This window comes from Vidua macroura, chromosome 3 (assembly GCF_024509145.1).
Source record: "Vidua macroura isolate BioBank_ID:100142 chromosome 3, ASM2450914v1, whole genome shotgun sequence".
Lineage (NCBI taxonomy): Eukaryota > Metazoa > Chordata > Aves > Passeriformes > Viduidae > Vidua > Vidua macroura.
The window spans coordinates 66,808,401-66,828,053 of NC_071573.1; the positions used below are offsets into that span (position 1 = coordinate 66,808,401).

General features: G+C 39.3%; 1 protein-coding gene across 1 annotated transcript in view; it reads right to left on the reverse strand.

Annotated features, from left to right (window-relative positions):
- NT5DC1 (5'-nucleotidase domain containing 1) overlaps positions 1–19,653 on the reverse strand; it is a 126,221-nt gene that overhangs the window by 1,737 nt on the left and 104,831 nt on the right. Inside the window, exons 9-11 of the mRNA XM_053974126.1 lie at positions 16,512–16,630; positions 15,540–15,698; positions 9,364–9,532 (exon numbers count right to left, since the gene is read on the reverse strand). Coding sequence (XP_053830101.1) covers positions 9,364–9,532; positions 15,540–15,698; positions 16,512–16,630 — 447 coding nt within the window. The remainder of the gene's footprint in view (positions 1–9,363; positions 9,533–15,539; positions 15,699–16,511; positions 16,631–19,653) is intronic.

A 19,653-nucleotide genomic window follows, 5' to 3' on the forward strand; every position in this document is an offset into this window, starting at 1 on the left:
GCTTTTACTAGCTTAATAGTCTAGCAGTCTGGAGTTTTCCATGAGTAGTTTAATCAAAGAGCAGCATAAATGGGACAGACTTGCTACAGAGTTGATAATTGCTGAGGAAAAGAATCAGCTGGATCAAAATGGTAATTTCATTGCTATTTCTTGGTAAACTAGCTTTACAAAATCAGCTTAAACACCCAAACCATTCTATAAACAATGCAAAAGGCTCCAAAAGAGAATAATCACATTTTTATATATTCATGCCCCAGTTTATCAATTTAAATGTTGCTTTTGTCTCAGCAAGCTGACTTCGGAAGATGACTAGAAAATATCCATATCCATTTTGCAAAAGCATGAAAAAAACCAAAACCAAAACAGTATTCAATAATAAAGCCAATATTGGGGAAAAATATAGTTGCTTATTTCCAAGTTGTTGTTTTCCTTGTGCTTTTCCCCAGTAAATTCTTCAGGGTTTGCTGTTGTGCATGCTCACAGCTGCTGCTGTGATGGTAGACCTTTGCATCTTGGCACCCACTTCTCACCTAACCCTGATGGAGAGTCATGAATTAGGCAGGGGGCAGATATATAGACACAGTTGGACAGCAAGGCTCTAATGAGTCCTAACCGGCACTGATAATGAATTCAGCACAAAACTCATCCAATATTGCCACTATCATAAAAAATAGACTTGAACAAACGAAACAGCCTGAGATTGGAAGAAGGAACTAGCTGACTCTACCCAATTGCTTGAGAACCACAGTCCCAGAATTTTTCTATCATTCTTAGGTAATTCCACCCAGAATATTTTTTTTTTTAACCTAAGACAAGCAGTATATTCTCTTTAAGACCCAAAGAGTCCTAGAAATCAGATGTGAAGGGTCCCAAAAGGGTCCCAGAGGAATACAGAATGTCCTAGATCTACATAAATGCCAGTTATCAGATGTATCACCCTGAGTTCCCATCCCTCTCCTTTCTTTGCTTCCACACCAGCCTGAATGCAAGTGAGTGATGAATACTGCTTTCCTTGATGGTGACCATTCAGTGGTGCTAGCATTTCCCAATGGCTTGGTTAACCCTCACAGGTTACATGGCTTAACTTAAGCTCAGAGGAGCTCCTGCCCTGCCCTGCCTCCCTTACAGGCATCCAGCAGCCCTGGTGTGAACAAAATAACAAGGATGATATTTGAACAGTAGCTACTGTCAGTTACTGTGTTCCAGTTATCCAGATCCAGGTATTGTGACATTAAGTACAGCATTGTGTTCTGGTGCTTAAGTATACACATGCATGTACTTAGGAGCTATGGATGGATTTATATCATAGCTACAACATCTCACTGTCTCATGTGCTGTGCACTTGGTGTAGGCCAGCTAAATCAATGCCACAAGCTTTTATCAGAGGAAGACTTGGAGTTCCACCCACAAGCAAGAAAGAGAAACCACAAGAAGAAGGGAAAATGTAATATTCCCAATGAGTGATCAGGAAAGTATTTGAGTAACTGAAGACAATTTTAATTTAAACCAGACGCAGGCCTGCTTGATAAACTTATTGCTCTAATTTTTAAAATTTTTCTTGAACAAACCAATAAATTAAACAAAGAAAATCTTAACTAAGCACTTTAGGTTTTTCAATTAAAAGCACAGTCCAAGACTGAAACAGATTTCTCCCAAAATACACAGCAGAAATGTCAGGAATCATTTTTCAGTATTGACCAACAAAAGCAAAGCCAACATTTTTTCATCATGACACCACAGCAGCATCGCCGGGATGAGTGAGAAGCTCTACAGAAAGCAGAACTCCCCCTCCCACCCTGAGGTCTGCTCCCTGCCAGTGAGCAGGGCTGGTGCCAGATGCTGCAGAAGCCTCCTAGTAAACAGCCGGGTTGTGTTCTTAAGTGAATCCAAATATATCCTCCTGATTATCACCAAGGAAAAGGCGTAAGGAAGAGAACTAAAACCTTGTTAGTGATACCCAAGTTTGAAAAAAATCTTTACACTGTTTAATTGTGTCAAATTTCAGAAAACACCGTCACAGCTCTATCTTACATCTCATCATCTGGGTGAGGTAATTATAGGGGCAGAGGGCAAACCATCAGCTAGTATAAATTCTTTTCCTTTTACAGGATTTTCCATAATTAAGCTTCTAAGCTTAGAAGCTTTATCCTGAATCTTTAATTGTATTTCAAAGTCACTGCTGAAAGAAAATATTAATTTCTTAATGATAACAACTTCTAATAATTATTTAGCAGTGGGGTAAGCACAATTACTGTGCGGGAACTCACCAGTTTGGTTGTGCCTTTGAGTGATCTGGCTTGCCAGTCTGTGGGTAGCCTGTAACAGGTGTTGCTTTTTCTTAAATGTGAAATGTTCTTTTATCTCCTGACCCATCTCTGTTTTGTAACAGTCAAAGCAGTTACACTAAAAGCTCAGGATGTGAGACAGCATATTAGAGGCAAAAAGAAAAAAGATCCCAAAGCCACAAGTAGATTTATCTGATAGCAGCTATTTTTAGAAAAACTTCTAAGGTTGATTTTCCTAAACTGGAGGTCAGATGTTTGCTGTACTGAAGCAAAGCTCCCAAAAGAGTGAAGTCAGCATGAGGAAAGCATTCCTTCCGTCAATGACATGAAAGTCAGTGCTGCTGTCTGCATACTCCATAACTCAGAAGTTGGAGAGGAGGAGAGTATCTGGGTGCTGTCATATGGGAAAGGGGGACTCCTCAATATAGGTTTGCTCCACAGAGGAAAGCTTCTGAGTTTGGATATAGTTGGTGACACAAGCCAGTTCAGTTTACTCCTGGCCATTCAGGAATAAAGACTAAAACTACTCTCAGTCAAAGTGCACGTTTGCTGCTTTACCTGCACTTACATGAGAGCTTTTGCCAACACAGGTGTATTGGCTGGAGATCATGCCTATGGCACTGCCAGCAGACATTTGTGGCCTGAGCTTGGCCTGAGCAAGAGCTTCAGTGCCACTGAGGTTTGTCACTGGTTACTTTTCTGTGGTATCTAACACAGAAGACAGTGCCATTGGAGAAAACCCAAGTGGCAAACTGCAGGGACATGTGCAGCAGCAGCTTCACTACCAGTTTTGCAGATGGACGAGTGCCTGGGGAAATGAAATGACTGTCCCATCGTGGCTGCTGTGATTGCTTGTAGTGTGCAATTTTACTGTAATTATCTTGGGAATAACAAGTCACATTACTTTGGTTCTACCCTATGGCCAAGAGACCGCTGACCCCTTCCTGAGCAAAACAGCTGTGCACAAGGCGTGCACTAACTCGCAGCTGAGCCTGATAAGGGTCTGCAGTGAAGGAAAGCCTTAGAAATTCCTTCGCTGTTTTGGGTTTTCATGAGAAAACTCATTATTTCTATGTGAGGGAAATGTTTCTCATTTTTCTTTTAGTTGAAAGAGTGTTTTTTGAAAGTCCTGTAAGAAAATAGCCCTGTGTGGTTCTTTGCTTGATATGGAACTGATCAGAAGAAAATATTGGACTATAATATTTTTATATATCTAGGTGAAGACTCAATCTAAAGAAAAAAAAAAATCTTGAAAGAATGCCAAGATCCTACCAGGATGTATTAGTCTTTCAGGGATCTGTTAATTAATTTTTGTGTGGGAATGACTCATTCTGGATCTTAGAGGAGGAGGAAGGGCTTCTGAGGTAGGTTCAAGAAGTTAGCCTGGAAACAAGCAATTGTTTGAGCTGACAGGCATTTCTGATGGATAGAAAAAAAATAAAAGAGCTGCATTTTGAGACTATGAAGAAGCTACATTAAGACAAAGGCAGAGATGATCTTATCATGTTCCCCACTCTTGTAAAACAAATGTTTTCTTTCCTTTTCCCTGATTTTTTCTCTGCAGGGGTGACAAACATTTTTTACCTTAAAATAAAAATACACACAGAGACACACATGAGGACAAGGCCTACATAGTTTTTGTGCATGTGTGACCATCTTAATCTAGAGGGTCACAATCCAGAGTACACAAATATCCTTCCAGTAATGTTTTTTTTTACATGTGAGGTTGCAGGTCAATTTCAATTTCAACCTGGTCAGACAAGTATTTTGAATACTTGGTGATTTACCTATTTTCACTAGTTTTCACACTCAAAAATTATCAACACTTTGTATTACAACCAGGGTTTATAAAGTGTCAATCTAAACCCACCCCATAAGCCTGCAATCCAGTCAAAACCCAATTATAGTTTTAGTTACAGCCTGCAAATGAAATTATGCTGCCTGAGTTGAAGGATAACTCTAAAGCAGAAGTGACTGAGTGGTTCTCCCTTAATGAGTTGCTCATGAGTTCTCCCTTTAATCTTTTCAGGGTGGCTGTACTTTGACATCTCATAGAGCAGAATAACGATGGCAGGAGCATTTCTGTCACCTATTGGCTAGGAAGTAATCTTTTGGGTTCTGCATGATTTGACATGGTCTTCAGGGGCACAAGTCAATACACCTTTCTGGAGGAGGAAGGAAAGCCTGACCAAACTGTAATACACTGAGTACTGTCCTTTCTACACTGAAAATCACTATCAAGTGGTTAAATCCTGTGGTAAAGATGAGGTCTCAGACCATTTGGGAAGTAACTAAGTCCTGAAGACTTTTTATAAACTAGTCCTGATTTATTGAACAATTTTTTTATGGTTAAAATGCTGTTTATTGTTGGTTTCAGCTGTATTTTTCAGCTAAAAAAATAGATGCCTTATATTTGTTAGTTGTGTTGGGCATACTTTTTCTTTTTTCTTCTAAAAGGAGAACATTGAAACTAGTTTCCTGGAACAGATGAATCAGATTTACATTATCTGATGCTTTTCAACTGACACATAGATCAAAATGCTGTTTATATGCTCAGAACACATATCTTCTCTCTACTCAGTTATCTTTATTACCTATTTTTCTTCGTTGTATGAAACCTCAGGGCCAGAAAACCTCAGAAATGTTACTGTCATGTATTTACACCAATTTTCCATCCAGTGTAAGAATACTTTTTTTTGCATAAAAACTTTAATTATAAAAATTATTCTTTGGCCATGTAGCAGCAACTATTATTTGTAACAGCAAATTCCCAAAGCAGTTTAAATCCTCAAAGCATTTTGATAAACTTAGTGTTTAGATGCTATTCTATAGATACAGTCTTACACTGAAGTTGGCAAGCAAAAGCACAGTTGTAAGATAAGGCATTAAATATGAAAGGTTACTTCTAACTAGCAATGCATAATATAGATAGTTCTATGCGTTTGAGGGAATGATATATTATTGTATCATTTGAATAAGAGCACGATTTTCAGTCTGGTTACAGCAAGGACTAATTTAATTTTAAAAAGGAGTTGCATTTTACTTTAAGTGATGTAATGTCAATGAAAAAACATAGAACTAAGGTGCAAAAACATGAGGGATTTTTTTTTTTTTGTTTCACTTCAGCAACAATTACAAATGTTGCTGTTCAGGATACAGAAATCAGTATATGGCTGATTAGTGTAGTATATGGCTGATTAGTGATTAGTATATCACAAGATTAGTGAAATTCATGTCTTCCATGATAACACTTGATTCCTCCGGGGCATTCACCTTTAAAACACATGTGGAAGATGGTGTGTGAAGTTTGCAATTTGCAGCTGATCTCTGCTGGGCAGACCCATGTATCTGCAACCTGCACATTGCCAGTTCTGGAGCCCCAGCCACGGCTGCCTTGAGCTTTCCATTGTGCAGATAATTTGCAGCTCTAAGCAGAAACATGAACTTCTTTGTCATGGTTCACTGGCAATTTTATCATTATATTTATACAGCAAGCAGGCTGATGACTCAAACTCCCGCAGAAAGTGGCAGAGATCTGTAGGCATCTTTAAAGAGACAACTTTGGTTAATTATAATGGAGATTTTTTCTCTAGTTCTATCTAACTGAAGTAACAATAAGGCATGAAGAAAAACTTATGCAGCCATAATGGCAAATCCTGATATGATTTCACATTGCACACAAGATACAAAAAAATGCATTATCCTCATGCATGACACAAGCTTGATTATCAAATCTCCAAAGTGTGAAATGAACTCTGTCTCTATAAAACATTTACATTTGCACTAATTCTTCTCTGAAATTAAATTCTCTTGAGTTGCAACATCACTCAATCTCCTTTTCTTGCTTGCAGTAGTTTTTAATCCTGTGACAAACTTCACCAGTCAGAGGTTATGAGATAAATTTACAATATTAGGTTAAGAATTATGAAATTAGAAAAAAAGTTTTTTATGTTCTCCTTATTACAATTTAGAGCCCACTTTCTTAACCTTTTCTTTGCAATAAAGAAAAAAAAAACTTACAAAAATCCCCTCTATAGCTCTAAAACTCCTAATGGAATTTTTTGAAGTGTGGCTTTTATAAAAATACCAAATATAGTGAAATTGAAAGGCAAAGCATTAGCTTGAAATATGTGTATCATATTTTTGGACCAAAGAACTGTTAATCAAAAGACCTGTCTGAAATGGTATTTTTGAAATTACTGTTGGAATGCCTATATGATGCATTAAATACAATTATTAACATGGGAATCTGGAAACGTGGTCACATGGTCACAGAGAAGTGGTCACTGTCCTTGAAGGTAAAGTTCAGATTATTCAGGTAGGAAAGATAAGAGTAATCTTCCTCTACTTGGCTCACACTTAACCTTCTGGAGTGGAGAAGGATGTCCTGGAAATTGTGGTTTATGCAGAATGGCATTTTTCAGAGAGACCCCTACACCTTTAATTTCCATGTGGGAGCTCTAAAGTAACATTCCCACGGTAATGGATCCCAGTTTGGAAAATCTGTCTCATGACATCATTGTGCTTTAAAATGCTCAAATCTGTAAGGGAGCTGTAAATGAGGAGCAGAAAAGTGGAGAAACAGATGGATTTGTGAGTGAGGCATGTAGAATAGGAGTAGGGGACATTGGCTTCCACTATTTTATTAACCATGTACTGTCAATATAACATATCTGATTTCCAATCCAAACTGATGGAAGTACACAGAAGGTATTGCAGAAGATCTCCTTTGGGCAATTTTAACAACAAATCAAAGATACTTTTTCATGCACAAAGAAAATGCCAGCTTTTCTTCAGGGAATCTCAGGAGAGTTTAGATGACGAACTGTGGTGCAATAATCTGCAATTCCAGTAATACCTTCCTTGCCAGAGGTAAGATTAAAGTTCAGAACTTCTAATGCATCTTTGAACTGGTATTGAGTAAGTGAGTTACTAGTAATAAGTAACATTGAATAGTCTTTGGAATAATCTTTTTCAATGTGTCTTGAGAAGTAAACCAAGCTGTTCTTTATGCACAGACACTCACCGCAGCCAAACATCAAGAAACAATCTTAAAGTCAGCACTGCAGCCATCTGCCACATTTCACCAAATATTTTTGCAGATCACATGTTGATGGCATCCTGACTTGTACATGGCACTTACTACTGCTCACGTAGATGTACAAAAGCCATTGTTGATAGAGAAGCCCTTGTCAACTGCCAGCTCACAGGAGGCTGCAGTGCATCTCCAGTGAGGTGGCAGCTTGTTTGGCTGGGTCAGGCTGAGCGAGGTGCTGCCAAGGCTGAGCCAGCCAGAACAGAGCTCACACAGTCAGCACAGCACTAGCTGGGAGCTGGGCTCATGTGGTCAGCATAGTGGCAGCCTGGCTGCACACTTGGGCTCAGGGCATCTTGAGGAAAGGCCTGAGTTTTTGTAGCTTGGCAGTGGAAAGTCCTCTGCTGGTAATTAAAGCAGATGAATGGGAAAGGAAAAGCTGGAGAGCATCAAACTCGCATAACCCATTTCAATCTCTTCTAGCTAGTTATCCCCAAATAGCTGTAGCTAAGATGTGACTTACAACTGCAGCCAAAAACTTCAGGGCTTGGCAGAGCAGGAGTTCTCACAGCTTGCTTTGACAGGAGTCAGACAAGGTATTCAAGAGGAGTCAGGAATTCCTTAACATCCATAATAATGAACATCTGCTCTTCCACACAAACAAGAAATACAGCTCTCTGTAAGAAAGCAGAGATGTTCTCCTACCTTCAAATTTGAGTCTGCTGTCTGATGCACAGCTGCAAGTTTAAAACATTATTTCTCCCCTGTCCTTTAGCTTTTACAGACATGACCCCCTGTCCCAGCACTGGTTCAATGCAGTGAGGGACAGCACACGGCGTCCCTCCTCGTGGAGAAACAGGCTTTGCAAGAGCTCCACAGCTGATGGCAGGCAGCTATCCTACTCACTAACTGCCCAGATATGCCTTATGGGTTTGCACCCTTTCATCTGTAGCTGGAAAGCTTGTCATACATTTGAGGTTGAGAGGCCTTGCTTGTCCTTTAAACTGAGCTGTGGTTAGTGGGGAGCTGGCTGGGAGGCAAGTTTCAGATTGTGGCTGACCATTTTCTCTTGGTCAACACTTCCAAAGCATGCCACAGCATGACCCTGGAAAAGGCATTAGATAGGAGTTTTACAGAAATTATCTCTCTGTTGGCATTTTCCCTTGGTATGTTTGGGCTTTGTGTCTTTAGGCTGAAATAGATTGCAAAATGGCAAATATCACAGGCATAAATAAATTGTGGCAGTCTATGATTGTTCTGTTTTGAGATATCCATGCAATGTAAGTGCACGTGTAAAAGTGGTTGCAAAGAAAAGGTCTGCCACAGACCTTCTGTAGAAATCACTGCTGGGCAAGCTGAAATGCTCTCTTGCAACAAAGCTTTTACTCCTTGATCTTATGCACAAAGCAGGCAACAGATGCTGAATGGAGGGGTTAGCAAACAAAATGCTTTCTGTGTTCTTCATTCATTTAATAATTAGTTTATTCCTTTAGGTATGTGTATCGACAAAGTTCAGAACTGCAAAATGGTAGATGGAGCACATGGGGGTCCTCATCACCACTTTATAAACATTGAAATGTACTGCAGCTGCAAAGTTACAGCGAGCTGATAGGGGAAGTGTAACAAGCCAATCAGTGAGAAACATTTTTGCAAGTATAACACTCCCAAGTAACTTTGCATGTTGTTTGTTTCGAATGTATCTCACCACTGAAAGTAGAAACAGCAAATCACAGAGGGGAAGTAGGGACCAAGTTCAGGAACTAATCTACAGTCTGGTAAATGCTGCATCCCATCTCTAACAGCACATCAATTAAACACCTCACATTTGCAAGCACAAACAAAACCCCTGGTGTATCAGACAACAATTAAAAGCACAAACATCAAAGTAATCAATGGCCACTAGTGCTAAGTGTTGCATCATATGAACAGAGTATTTTGAATGTATTGTAGATACATGTAATCTCAAAACCAGCTCTACAGAACTACAAACTTACTATGAACACTGAATGTTTATTAGAAAACAGCCCCACATATCTTCCTTACCTGCTATTGCTTCCAGACTAGGGATTGCAATAGTGCTGTAAGTGCTAATACATTTACAGGACCATGTGTGAACTAAAGTCTCCTCTGCATTTTCCAGGCCTGGCAATCTGTCCACGAAGAAAGAGCCCCACTGTTTAGATACAAAGTAAGGAACTTTGAGCTGATCTACCTGAAAGAAAAATAAATAAGTATGTAAGCTTAAAAAAAAATTGTTTATCCACAAGCATTAGTTTAGGGAACTCTAGCATTTTTCTGATTGTCTGGGAAGCCTATATTGTATCTCAGGAGCAACATGGCTTTAAAATATAAAGACAATAACAATACAATAACAATCTTCTTCCTATAAGTCCCCAAGTTCCTGTTTATACAACTTATGGATTCCCTAGGACATAAAAAGTTAACTGTAAATATTTTTTAAATCGTTTAAAAAAACCCCTTCTATTTTCCCTGTTTTTCTGTTTTTGATAGTGTGAATTGCTTGCTGTCCTTCTCTGCTGGAGAGGCTGTGTTACAGCTGGGATCTCCTCCTGGGGGAAAAGGAGCTTCCTCATGCTGGGTGGAGTAACTGCAAAGAGTGCATCATGCCACCTGTGTTATCTGTGTCTGAGCTGAGGAATGAGTAAAAACAGAGACACAGAATCCATGGAGAGACATTTGCCTAGAAAGTTGTGGAATACGAATTTTTTTAATGTATCTTTTCAGACAACAACATCTAGACTAATTATGTTTTAAAGAAAGCATTAAAGCAGCATTGGGAAAATTGACTTTTTGCAAATTCATCTTGCGACCTGCTATACACTGCCATGAGCAATCAGAAAAAAATGCCAGCACAGAAAGATGAAAAACTGGGAAACAAAACTACACTATAGAAAATCTGTTAAAGTCATTTGTGTGCAAAGTAACTTCTCAGACCTGCAGAGCACAGAACAGATACCACAGTTTGTGCCTCCAGGTTTGTGAACTTTTGTATTTTATTCTCCATTTAACCTCTCAACAGTTTTGAGAATCTGCTGGAATCATTTGTGTTTATGACAGAGGCCTGTGTCTTTTGATCAGGAAGTTGTTGAGGCAGCTGAACAGACCATACCAGTAAACACAGAGCCACTCTTCCATGAGTCTGTGCTACAGTTTTTCCTCTGAGTATAGATGGGGGGGGGGGGGTAAGTACTGATTTCAACAAATGTAGATACTAATTTCTGTCTTCTGATGTAAATAAACAGAAAAAAAACCCTTCTCTTTTGTCTCAAAATAAGCATTTAACTGAAGTCCTGGGCTTTTTTTTTTTTTTTTTTTTTAATGCCTTACACAAAGGGACAGAATGTTACTTTCTTTTTTCCTCCACTAAATCTTATCTTTCCATGCCAATCCCAGGACTTTACATCAGTTATAATTAAGTTTAGATGCTCTGATGAATTAAAATCTGTTTGCCAGTTGGATGACACATGCAGAAAATTCTTAAGGCTGTTACAGCTGCTCAGGTGATTAATCAAAACAACAACCCCAGTACTGGCCCACATAAGCATTTGTAAAAAAGACATGGTCCTGTTTATTGACAAGAGGAAAGATGTGAGTGCTCTGCTTTCTGAAGTTGATGGTTAGTTCAGTAGACAATTAAAAATGTAACCTGAGGAAATGAACTGATTTTTACAGATGTTTGATTCTAGAGTGGGATTTTCTTCCTTATTAAGGAGGAGGTAGTTAAATTTTGGATTTACAGCTCAAGCCCTCTGTGAAATCAAACCCACTTAGATATGAGACTTGTCATCAAGTCACCCGGTGCGAAGCTCCCATCATTTTGCTACTGGTTTATCTACACCTGACAGGGCAGGTGTGGTAGGCTAAATCTCCATTTAAAATCTGGAAAGAGCAGAAACTTTGACTGCATCCCTAGGAAATATCAGACACTGCTCCCCCTTCCATCCCTAACTGATGCCCTGAAGATGTCCTTATCTCACCTGCAGCACACCTCATAGCCTGCAATGAAGGACAGACCACACACCATGAATCTGTACATCTGTGAAAAAATGAGGCCAAAGTCTCCTCTTACTGTGGCTAGTCACATGCCTGGAGGCACATGCCCAGCAGCAGGGCTAATGAACTCTGGAAGATGCATCAGCCACTCCTGCAGTCCCCAGACATAGAATTTGCTCTCACAGCAGGACAGTAGATCCTGGAAAGTGCTGGGCAATCCCTCTTTCTCATGCAAATACCCCAGGCATATGTGTTTGCTCTCAGGCATATTGGTCAGACAGCAGCAGGTCAGATGTTGATTGTGTCAGTTGAGGGTACAAAGCCTCGAAGAAAACATCTACACTTCAGGGAAATAGGGATGCTACCAGAAATCCTCAAGTTCCAGGGCCTTTCACAAAGTCGAAACACCTGGAGTACTTGCTACCAATTTTGCTTTGCTAACTTGAGACAAATAGGGCCTGTTAACAGAATAGACAGAATCTGTTAATAGGACCCTTGGGTGACACTGATTTGTCAGCTTACAAATGACCTTTTTAAAATACTAATTAGCAGGGAGCCAAGCTCTGAAGTTTTTCTACATTTGGTAAAGGGATGAAAGAAAGAAAGATATAAAGGAGACAGGAATGGAAGAAAAAGCTTTAAGGGCTTTATTTAGATGCAGATTTGCCATTTATGCCATAGCAAGCACAGAGCATGAGGAATATTCTACTACATCCAATATGAGTGATGACTGTATGCTTTTTCCCAAGGTAGTAACACACCACTAACTCTTGATGCCAGAAAAAAAAAAAAAAATCAATGCTCAAAATACAGGTTTTTTGGTATAACAGTATTTGAGATGTTTCTGTCAGCACAGCTGTGCTAACCACAACAACGGGATGTCCCTGAATCCCACACTCATGCTGGGTATGGACAAGCCAGCCACTGGTCGGAATTCTGTTGCACAGAATGTGCCCTCCTACACATCATGCAAATATAAAACATTTCACACATGAATATTGTACCTAAACTACAACAGGGATCACTATAAGCAAATTTAAAATCAAATGTGCTGCACTTCAGGGTATTGCCCTAGGAATATTGCTTTAACTCACCAGGCTTCACAACAGCACATCAAGTTGTTCCTGGAAGTACTGTTAGATTTGTGCCAAAGATAAAGAGACAAACAGAGCCAAAAGGCATAAAATAAATAGCTTGTCTATGGTCACACCAAGGGAGTTAATGGAAATTCAGGGGGATATCAGCCCTGACTTCTACAATAAACCAGTCACTAGGCAATATTGTAAAAATTAAGTTTTCCCTTCTAACTACAAAATTATCATCTATATCCACAAATTAATTCTTTGATTTCTGCTCCATTCATTCATATAGCCCAAGGTTTTTGCACACTGACAGCTTCTCTGTAATAATTTTCCTCGAAATCCTGGGACAAATTCCAGCTTTCCTTTTGTGTTTTCATTGATGGAACTGATCACACATTTAAAGAACAGAACCAAAGCCTCCAGCCAAACAAACAAACCCCCAGTTCTGGGAGGGAGGGAAATCTTGTTTCAACACAATGCCTTGTATTTTTATTCACCCTGCATGCTGCAATTTACTTAGGAGCCAAGTAACTGCACAAATAGTTTTTAGTTTGCTATTCTCTTGCTTATTTGGTTATGACTCACATACTTAAAAGAACTGCAGTTGGTACCATAATTTCACAGTTATGTGTATCTGGCTTATATCATGCATTTAATTAAAGGAAAAAGACAAAAACTGCAAATGAAAATGGAAATTATAAGTCTGCCACTTGGTGTGTGAGAAGGTTGTTTTCTTCCCCTCTCACTGTTAGTGATGAAACACCAGTCAAACAACTAAAACCAGATTTTTAAAATTTCTTTCTGAAAGATGCAATTGCCAATTAAAGTAATACTTTCTTATTTTAATAGTATTCTGTAAAGAGTGATAGCATTGAGAGTTGCATCATGTATTAAATTTTCAGTCCCTCTCTGCACACAGCACATGGCAGGAATATCTGCAGTAGTACTGTATTTTATTGTCAATAAATGCTAAGGCTGATTAACCAGATGAAATCTAATCTGTGACAAATTTTCCAGAAACACCTGACTTTGTACAATCCTTTGAATTGTCTTTTCTCCCTTCTTAACCAAAGGGTTAATGGGAGAAGTTGCTTGGGGGAATGAAAATAAAACTCTCACAGGTTTGTAAAGGGAGTCCCTTTGAACCAGTCCTGTTAAGTTAGTGGTGCCCAGTCAACTGCAGAGATATGGATGTGACCTGTTGTTCAGACTCCAGTGAGCAGCATGGTAATGAAATAACACCACTGACCTGCCACGGCCCCCCTGGTTCAGGTTCCTTTAATCAACGCAATTCATTTCTCCCTTGCTTGCTCGCTGTCACTGGTAGCGGATGTAAACCGAACAGGGGTTGTGTGTGGTAGGGGTGGTGTCTCCTTGAGATACAATCTCTTGTCAAGAATGCTACAGTGTCAGTGAAATGTCAAGCACCTATCTAAAAGTCTCAATTTGCTGCTTGACAACTGCTGTGATAGAGAAGATGGACCTTGTGAGCAGTCGAGCAGAGGTGTTGTACAACAAGGGAAAACCAAATCATCATCGTGGGCTCAGAAACAAATCAATCCATTACTCTTTGTACTTCCAGGAAAAGAACCACTTTCTGTCTCTCTGTTTAAAAATGTGTGCTTCAAAAGCATATATTAAACATACTTGAGAAACCATGTTGAACAAATCCCCCGAACTTGAAGTTTTATGCAGCAATGCAGCAGAATCAGCAGTCAGAGAATGAACAAATTTATGGAAGATTTGAGTTATTTTTAAAGCATTAATTATTTAAATCAAATTGTATTAACCTGTATGTGCTACTAGCTCTTCCTCCCCCACCTCCCCTTCCTACTGAGAAACTCATTCTCTTGATAGGATATTGAATTTTTTTTACTTCATTTTTGTTTAGTTACAACCCAGGAAAAAGCCTAAACATTAATGATTACATTTCCTTATTTCAGTGACTGAAATGTCCTTGTCTGACTATGGTTTAGAAATCAGGGTAGTGGGGGAAAATATGAGCTATGTCTATTAAAAAAATAAGATACAGAGATCACATCTATTTTGTTTTAGTCCCATTGAAGAGATCCTTTTCTCCATTAAAACCAGGAGCTTTTATAACACTTGGATTAAGAACATACCAAGTATAAACACACCCCCCAGATCTTTTCTATTGGTAAGTTACCTTTTAATCACAAAGAGTAATTATTTTAAAAGAAAAAGTTTAGTGTATTACAAAGAAAAGTGTGAAAAACATCTGTATTTCTCTGCAATTATAAGAAAAGGACCTATTTATTTCAGTAGCATATGAAATGAAGAGACTCCAAATGGAAAGTGAAGCCTCGCTGTAGCTCCTACCTACATGGGACATGCTGGAAGTACAGTGCTGCCTCATCACCCATCTCAGTGCTGTTTCCTATCTACTTTGCTCTTTGGCAGCAGAGGAAAGGATAAACCATAGTAACTTCCCACCTTCTGTGGGAGATATAAAGGGTGACAGCAGTGCTAAGGCCCCACTTCCCAACTGCGATCAACCTGAAAATCATATTATTTCTCTGAGGTAACTATCAGTAAGTCTGCACTGGGCCAGATTTTGAAGGCATCCCTCTTATCTGAGCACAGCTGTCACCAAAATAACAACTTGTGAGGGAAGCAGCAAATTAAAAGTTCTTTGTATATAAGGAAAGCACAAGCAAACCACATCTCACACAGAGAGAAAGCAACCTTCAAAACAATGTAAGAAAAATTCCTCCATGTCTACAGTTGGCCACAACACACAGGGAAACGTCATGAACTCAGCAGAATTCAGGCCCTGGACTTGCAATAAGTGGGCATGACATTTCTCCTTGTGGCATGGGGGGATCTTGTTACTAAAAAGGTTCTTGCTAAGGGAGAGCACATACAGCTCCTTTTCTGAGATCCATGGTTTAGCTTCAGGTACAGGTGCTGTGTCACTCATGCATTGCTGAGCTGGGACAGAACAGCATCCTTCTGGTAAGACAAGGAGGACACATCTGTGGGGGATGCTGATGCTGCCAGCACCCTGGTAAGACAAGCAGGTTCATTCTTAATGCAGGTGACATGATGCTTTCTTGTAATTTACTTTATTCTATTCCAGGAAGCATCTGCAGGAACCCTTACCTCATATTTTCCTTTCTTCTCCAAGGGCTCAGATTCAGCCTTTGCAGGCACTATACCTTTGTCCCCTAGAAGCTCCTCTAAGATGAAGACAGTTTCCCAGTTGCTATAGTGGTGAGCTGGGAAAATATCTGAATGCATACTGTCACCAAAATAAACAACCTGTGAAGGAAGAAGCAAATTAGAAGTTGATTGTGTATGAGGAAAACACAAACAATTTCACAGAGAGAGAAAAAGAGCCTTAAAATGACCTAACAAAAATTCCTCCATGTTTATACTTGGTCAAGACATGCAGAGATCCTATTAATGTCAAGTTTGGGGTTTTATCTTCAACCAGCTCCATAAGGGGAAGGCTGACCCCACACACCCTCCTTGCTCTCACCCTCCAGGGGCATTGGAAAGGGATGCCTAACTGGGACCAGCAAAAGGAAGTGTGAGTTTTTTGGCTGACAGAAATAGCCTGACGGGAAGCAGTAGAAAGACTACCAAAAAAATACACTAAACTGGAACAAGTTTTAGACTAACTGGAAACAAGACAGAACATTCTTCTTGGTGACTCAAAACTGTTCTGTGTCCAGGGAGGAATGTATTCATTACGAAAAATGCTGTTACACCATCATTAGTGGCATTTTCACCTATCCAGACCTGTACTTAACATACTCCTAGTTTTTACTGATGCCGTCTTTTAATCTATATGATCTATTTCTTCCGGGACATTACCTGATTACAACCTGATTCTTCCCAAAGCTACTAAAATGTTTACCCTGCATACAGAAAATTTACATCTAGAAAGTTTACATATTCTACCAATAAGAAGACAAATATGCTACTTCCAGTTCTGAGCTACAAGCTGTTAGACAGCAGTAAGCGTAACCAGAACAAAAGTTTGTGATCAATAAGTTTAATGAATTGTCTGGTGAATTCTTGACCGAAACAGGGTATTTTCAGAAAGATTGACTCTCACTTGTAACATACCTTAGGATCCAACTTGCCAGTCATCTTCTTCAGTAGATCATAAAGCTGGATAGCATTACCTTGGGAATACCAACCAGGCTTGTCCAGTGACAGCAGAGCCTCCTGCTCCTCATCATTTTCTGAAATCATCAAGACAAATTGCATGCTGTTAGTGAGACCAGCCCATCCTCCTGTAATTGTGAGGTGTGTGAGAAGCTGCCCGTGTACAGCTGGTCTATTTTGACATTAATCCAGCTCCAGTGTCTGGCTCAAGTTCTGGTGCTGACCGTGGATTCAGTCAAGGTGTTTGGTAGCTGGGGGTAGGCAGACATTTGCAAGAAAAGGCACAGCTGAATCTTGTGTGCACTGGCTACAGAAGAAGACCTAAGGACTTAAATTCATGGACTTTGCCACCCAAACACTGCAGCAGTGAAGGCAGGAGGCCACACAGACCAGACTGATGGAGCTGCCACAAATGAAGGTGAAACCATGAGATAAAACAGACTGTAAAAGACAGCATGTACCTTGGCATGCATAAAAATGACCTACAGTTTTTAAGCACTGACATAAACCCAACAAAACAGACTGAAGTAGCTCTTAAGGGCATTCACCAGCCTTAGATCAGCACAAACAATGACCAGCTCCAGTTATACAGTTTAAAAGAAATGATGAGTGGACGAATGATGAGTGGACAACTACCCCAATGTTGCTGATGGTGGCATTATCCTAACTGACATGTACCTACTCTGGCAGTGTCAGCAAATTAGAAAATTCAGTAGAAACTGAAACTCCCTGGTCATCACCCAGCTCTGCCATAGGCTTTGTCTCTGGCTGGTTCCAATGCATGGATCTGTCCCAGCATCCACGAGCCTTGTTGCTTTTTCAAATCCATGTGCTACTGCCAGATGAACTTTAGCTTCTTGCTGGAGCCAAAATAGTAGTCTCAATGAACCGATAAACTACAATTTCATCAGAAATATTAATATGAATGTCCTTTGTCTATTGAACTGGTGAAACAAAAGGTTGATTTTGTTATTTAGTCTCAAACTTTATGCTAGAGACAGAAGAGTTAGAAACCAATACAGTACTTAGATCTGACTTAGGTGTAACAACAGAACTTCAGTTTTTCTCTTGCTTTATAGAATTTTTCAAAGTACTTAAAATGTTTTAGGAATAAGAGGACAAGAGCAACTTCTACTTGGTTAGAGACTGCTGAAAGCTGAAATGCAAATTTTGGAGAACAGTGAAATGCTAAGACAGCTTTATGTTTAAGAGAACTGAAGATGTACATGGCGCAATGCATTGATCTTTGAAAGAAATTATAAAAGAAGCAAAAAGAGGGAAATGGGTATGTGGAGAGAGGAATGACACCATTCTTTAATAATGTGAGTCTACAAATTTGAAGAAATGGAGACAAAATGATTCTATATTAAGGCTGTTTGGCTGTTTTGTAAACTAGGAAAAAACAAGGAAATTCAAAGTTGACATTAATAATTCATGTAGAACTTGTGTGGAAATGTTTTCCTTTGTTCTTCTTCAGGAATGTAACACTAAATGCAATAATAATAAATATGATAGCATCCACTAAAAAAAATCCTTATTTCCTGACTATTAAAACCTTTGATCAAACAACTTCTGAGCAAACAGAAGTTGTCATAACAGTAAATTTATATATCTTGTATTTTTAGACATATTTAGATGGTTGGCTGAACAAGTAGACACAATCTTCAAATGACATGGACATAAAAAAAGAAATGGATGAAAACAACTCTTTTGAGATGCTATAAAGCTTTTTGAAATTTTAAAAGATTTTTATAACTGTCATTTTCTCTTCATTCAGTCAATCAGGAAAATACTGGAGAAAAAGTGAGCTTTTATGAGGTATTTTCAAAATAATGACATTGTGTTTGCAAACAGAAGCCCTGTGTATTACAGCAGTTTCAGGAGGCTCCAGCAAAGAGCAAAACCCTGCTTGCTACCTTTATGGAATGGCCTGAGGGGAAGTCCTGGCTGCAACAATTCACTCTAATTACAAGGTAGAAGACTTCTCACTCTGTGAGAGCCATTACTGTCACCCCTAGCAATGGGATTCATCCCACTTAACTCAATGCATTTGGAATTTAGGCTTCTAAAGCACAGTTACAATCTGAACTAGTTGGCTAGGAACCTGTGGTAGGCAAAAGATGGTGCAACAAGAATTTTCTGGGGTGGCAGCTCGGGAGAAGGAAAGGATTTAATTAAGTGAAAAACTTGGCTTTTAGGCAATGAAATAAAGGGAAATTAATTTCCCCTTTAGAAGGAGGCAGCAAACAGCACTGAGATGTCTAGTTCATTATGGGAACACTTCCATTTTGGAAGAAACTTCATAAATTTGAGGAATTAGGAAAGGTCCTTTAAATTATTTGAGTTGTAGGGTCATAGGGATAACAACACTGAATGGACAAAACTTGTCTTGAACCATCTCATATGGCTGCTTGTGCTCACACATCGAGGGGTGACTCTGTCAATTTTATTACTGTAATCTGAAGTGGAAGGAAATGGATGGTGTTTCAGTTGTGATAAGTCATTAACGAGAACAGTTTCTAATTAGCTTACATTTGTCCAGTGGCAAAACACAGCTAAGAAAATTATTCTTCAGCACCACCTTTCAAGGCTTTTTGTAGAAGTTCTGCCATGTAAAAGATTAATACACAGCAACTTAAAAACCCATCAATGACACCATTGGCTCTGGTCTTGTATCCTTCAGATGGTAGCTACATGACAGTGCTGAAGACATCTGTAAATTTCCTGCAAAAATGCAGCTTAAATGTGATTATGCTAGTTCCTATATTAGATATTCCAAGCTGAACACTGGCTACACTCAGTCAAGAGGAAAACTGCTGCTGACCTGCTTTCCACTTTGCTGTTATTGATTCTTAAAAGTTCACTCAAAGGTCAGAAATGCTATAAATATTCTTCCAGCAGGAAGAAACATACATAGGCGGGGATGCTTTAGCTCTTTTAAGCTAGGAGGAAAAGGAGATGTCCTGACAATTTCAAACAGACTGGATAACGAAAAAGATCTGATGATTTAGATAGAGTGATTTGCTTCCTTCTGAAGCCTCATGTAACACTGAAAACCAGATTCCTGGCTGTAGACTGAAAATGTGCCATGTCAAGAAAT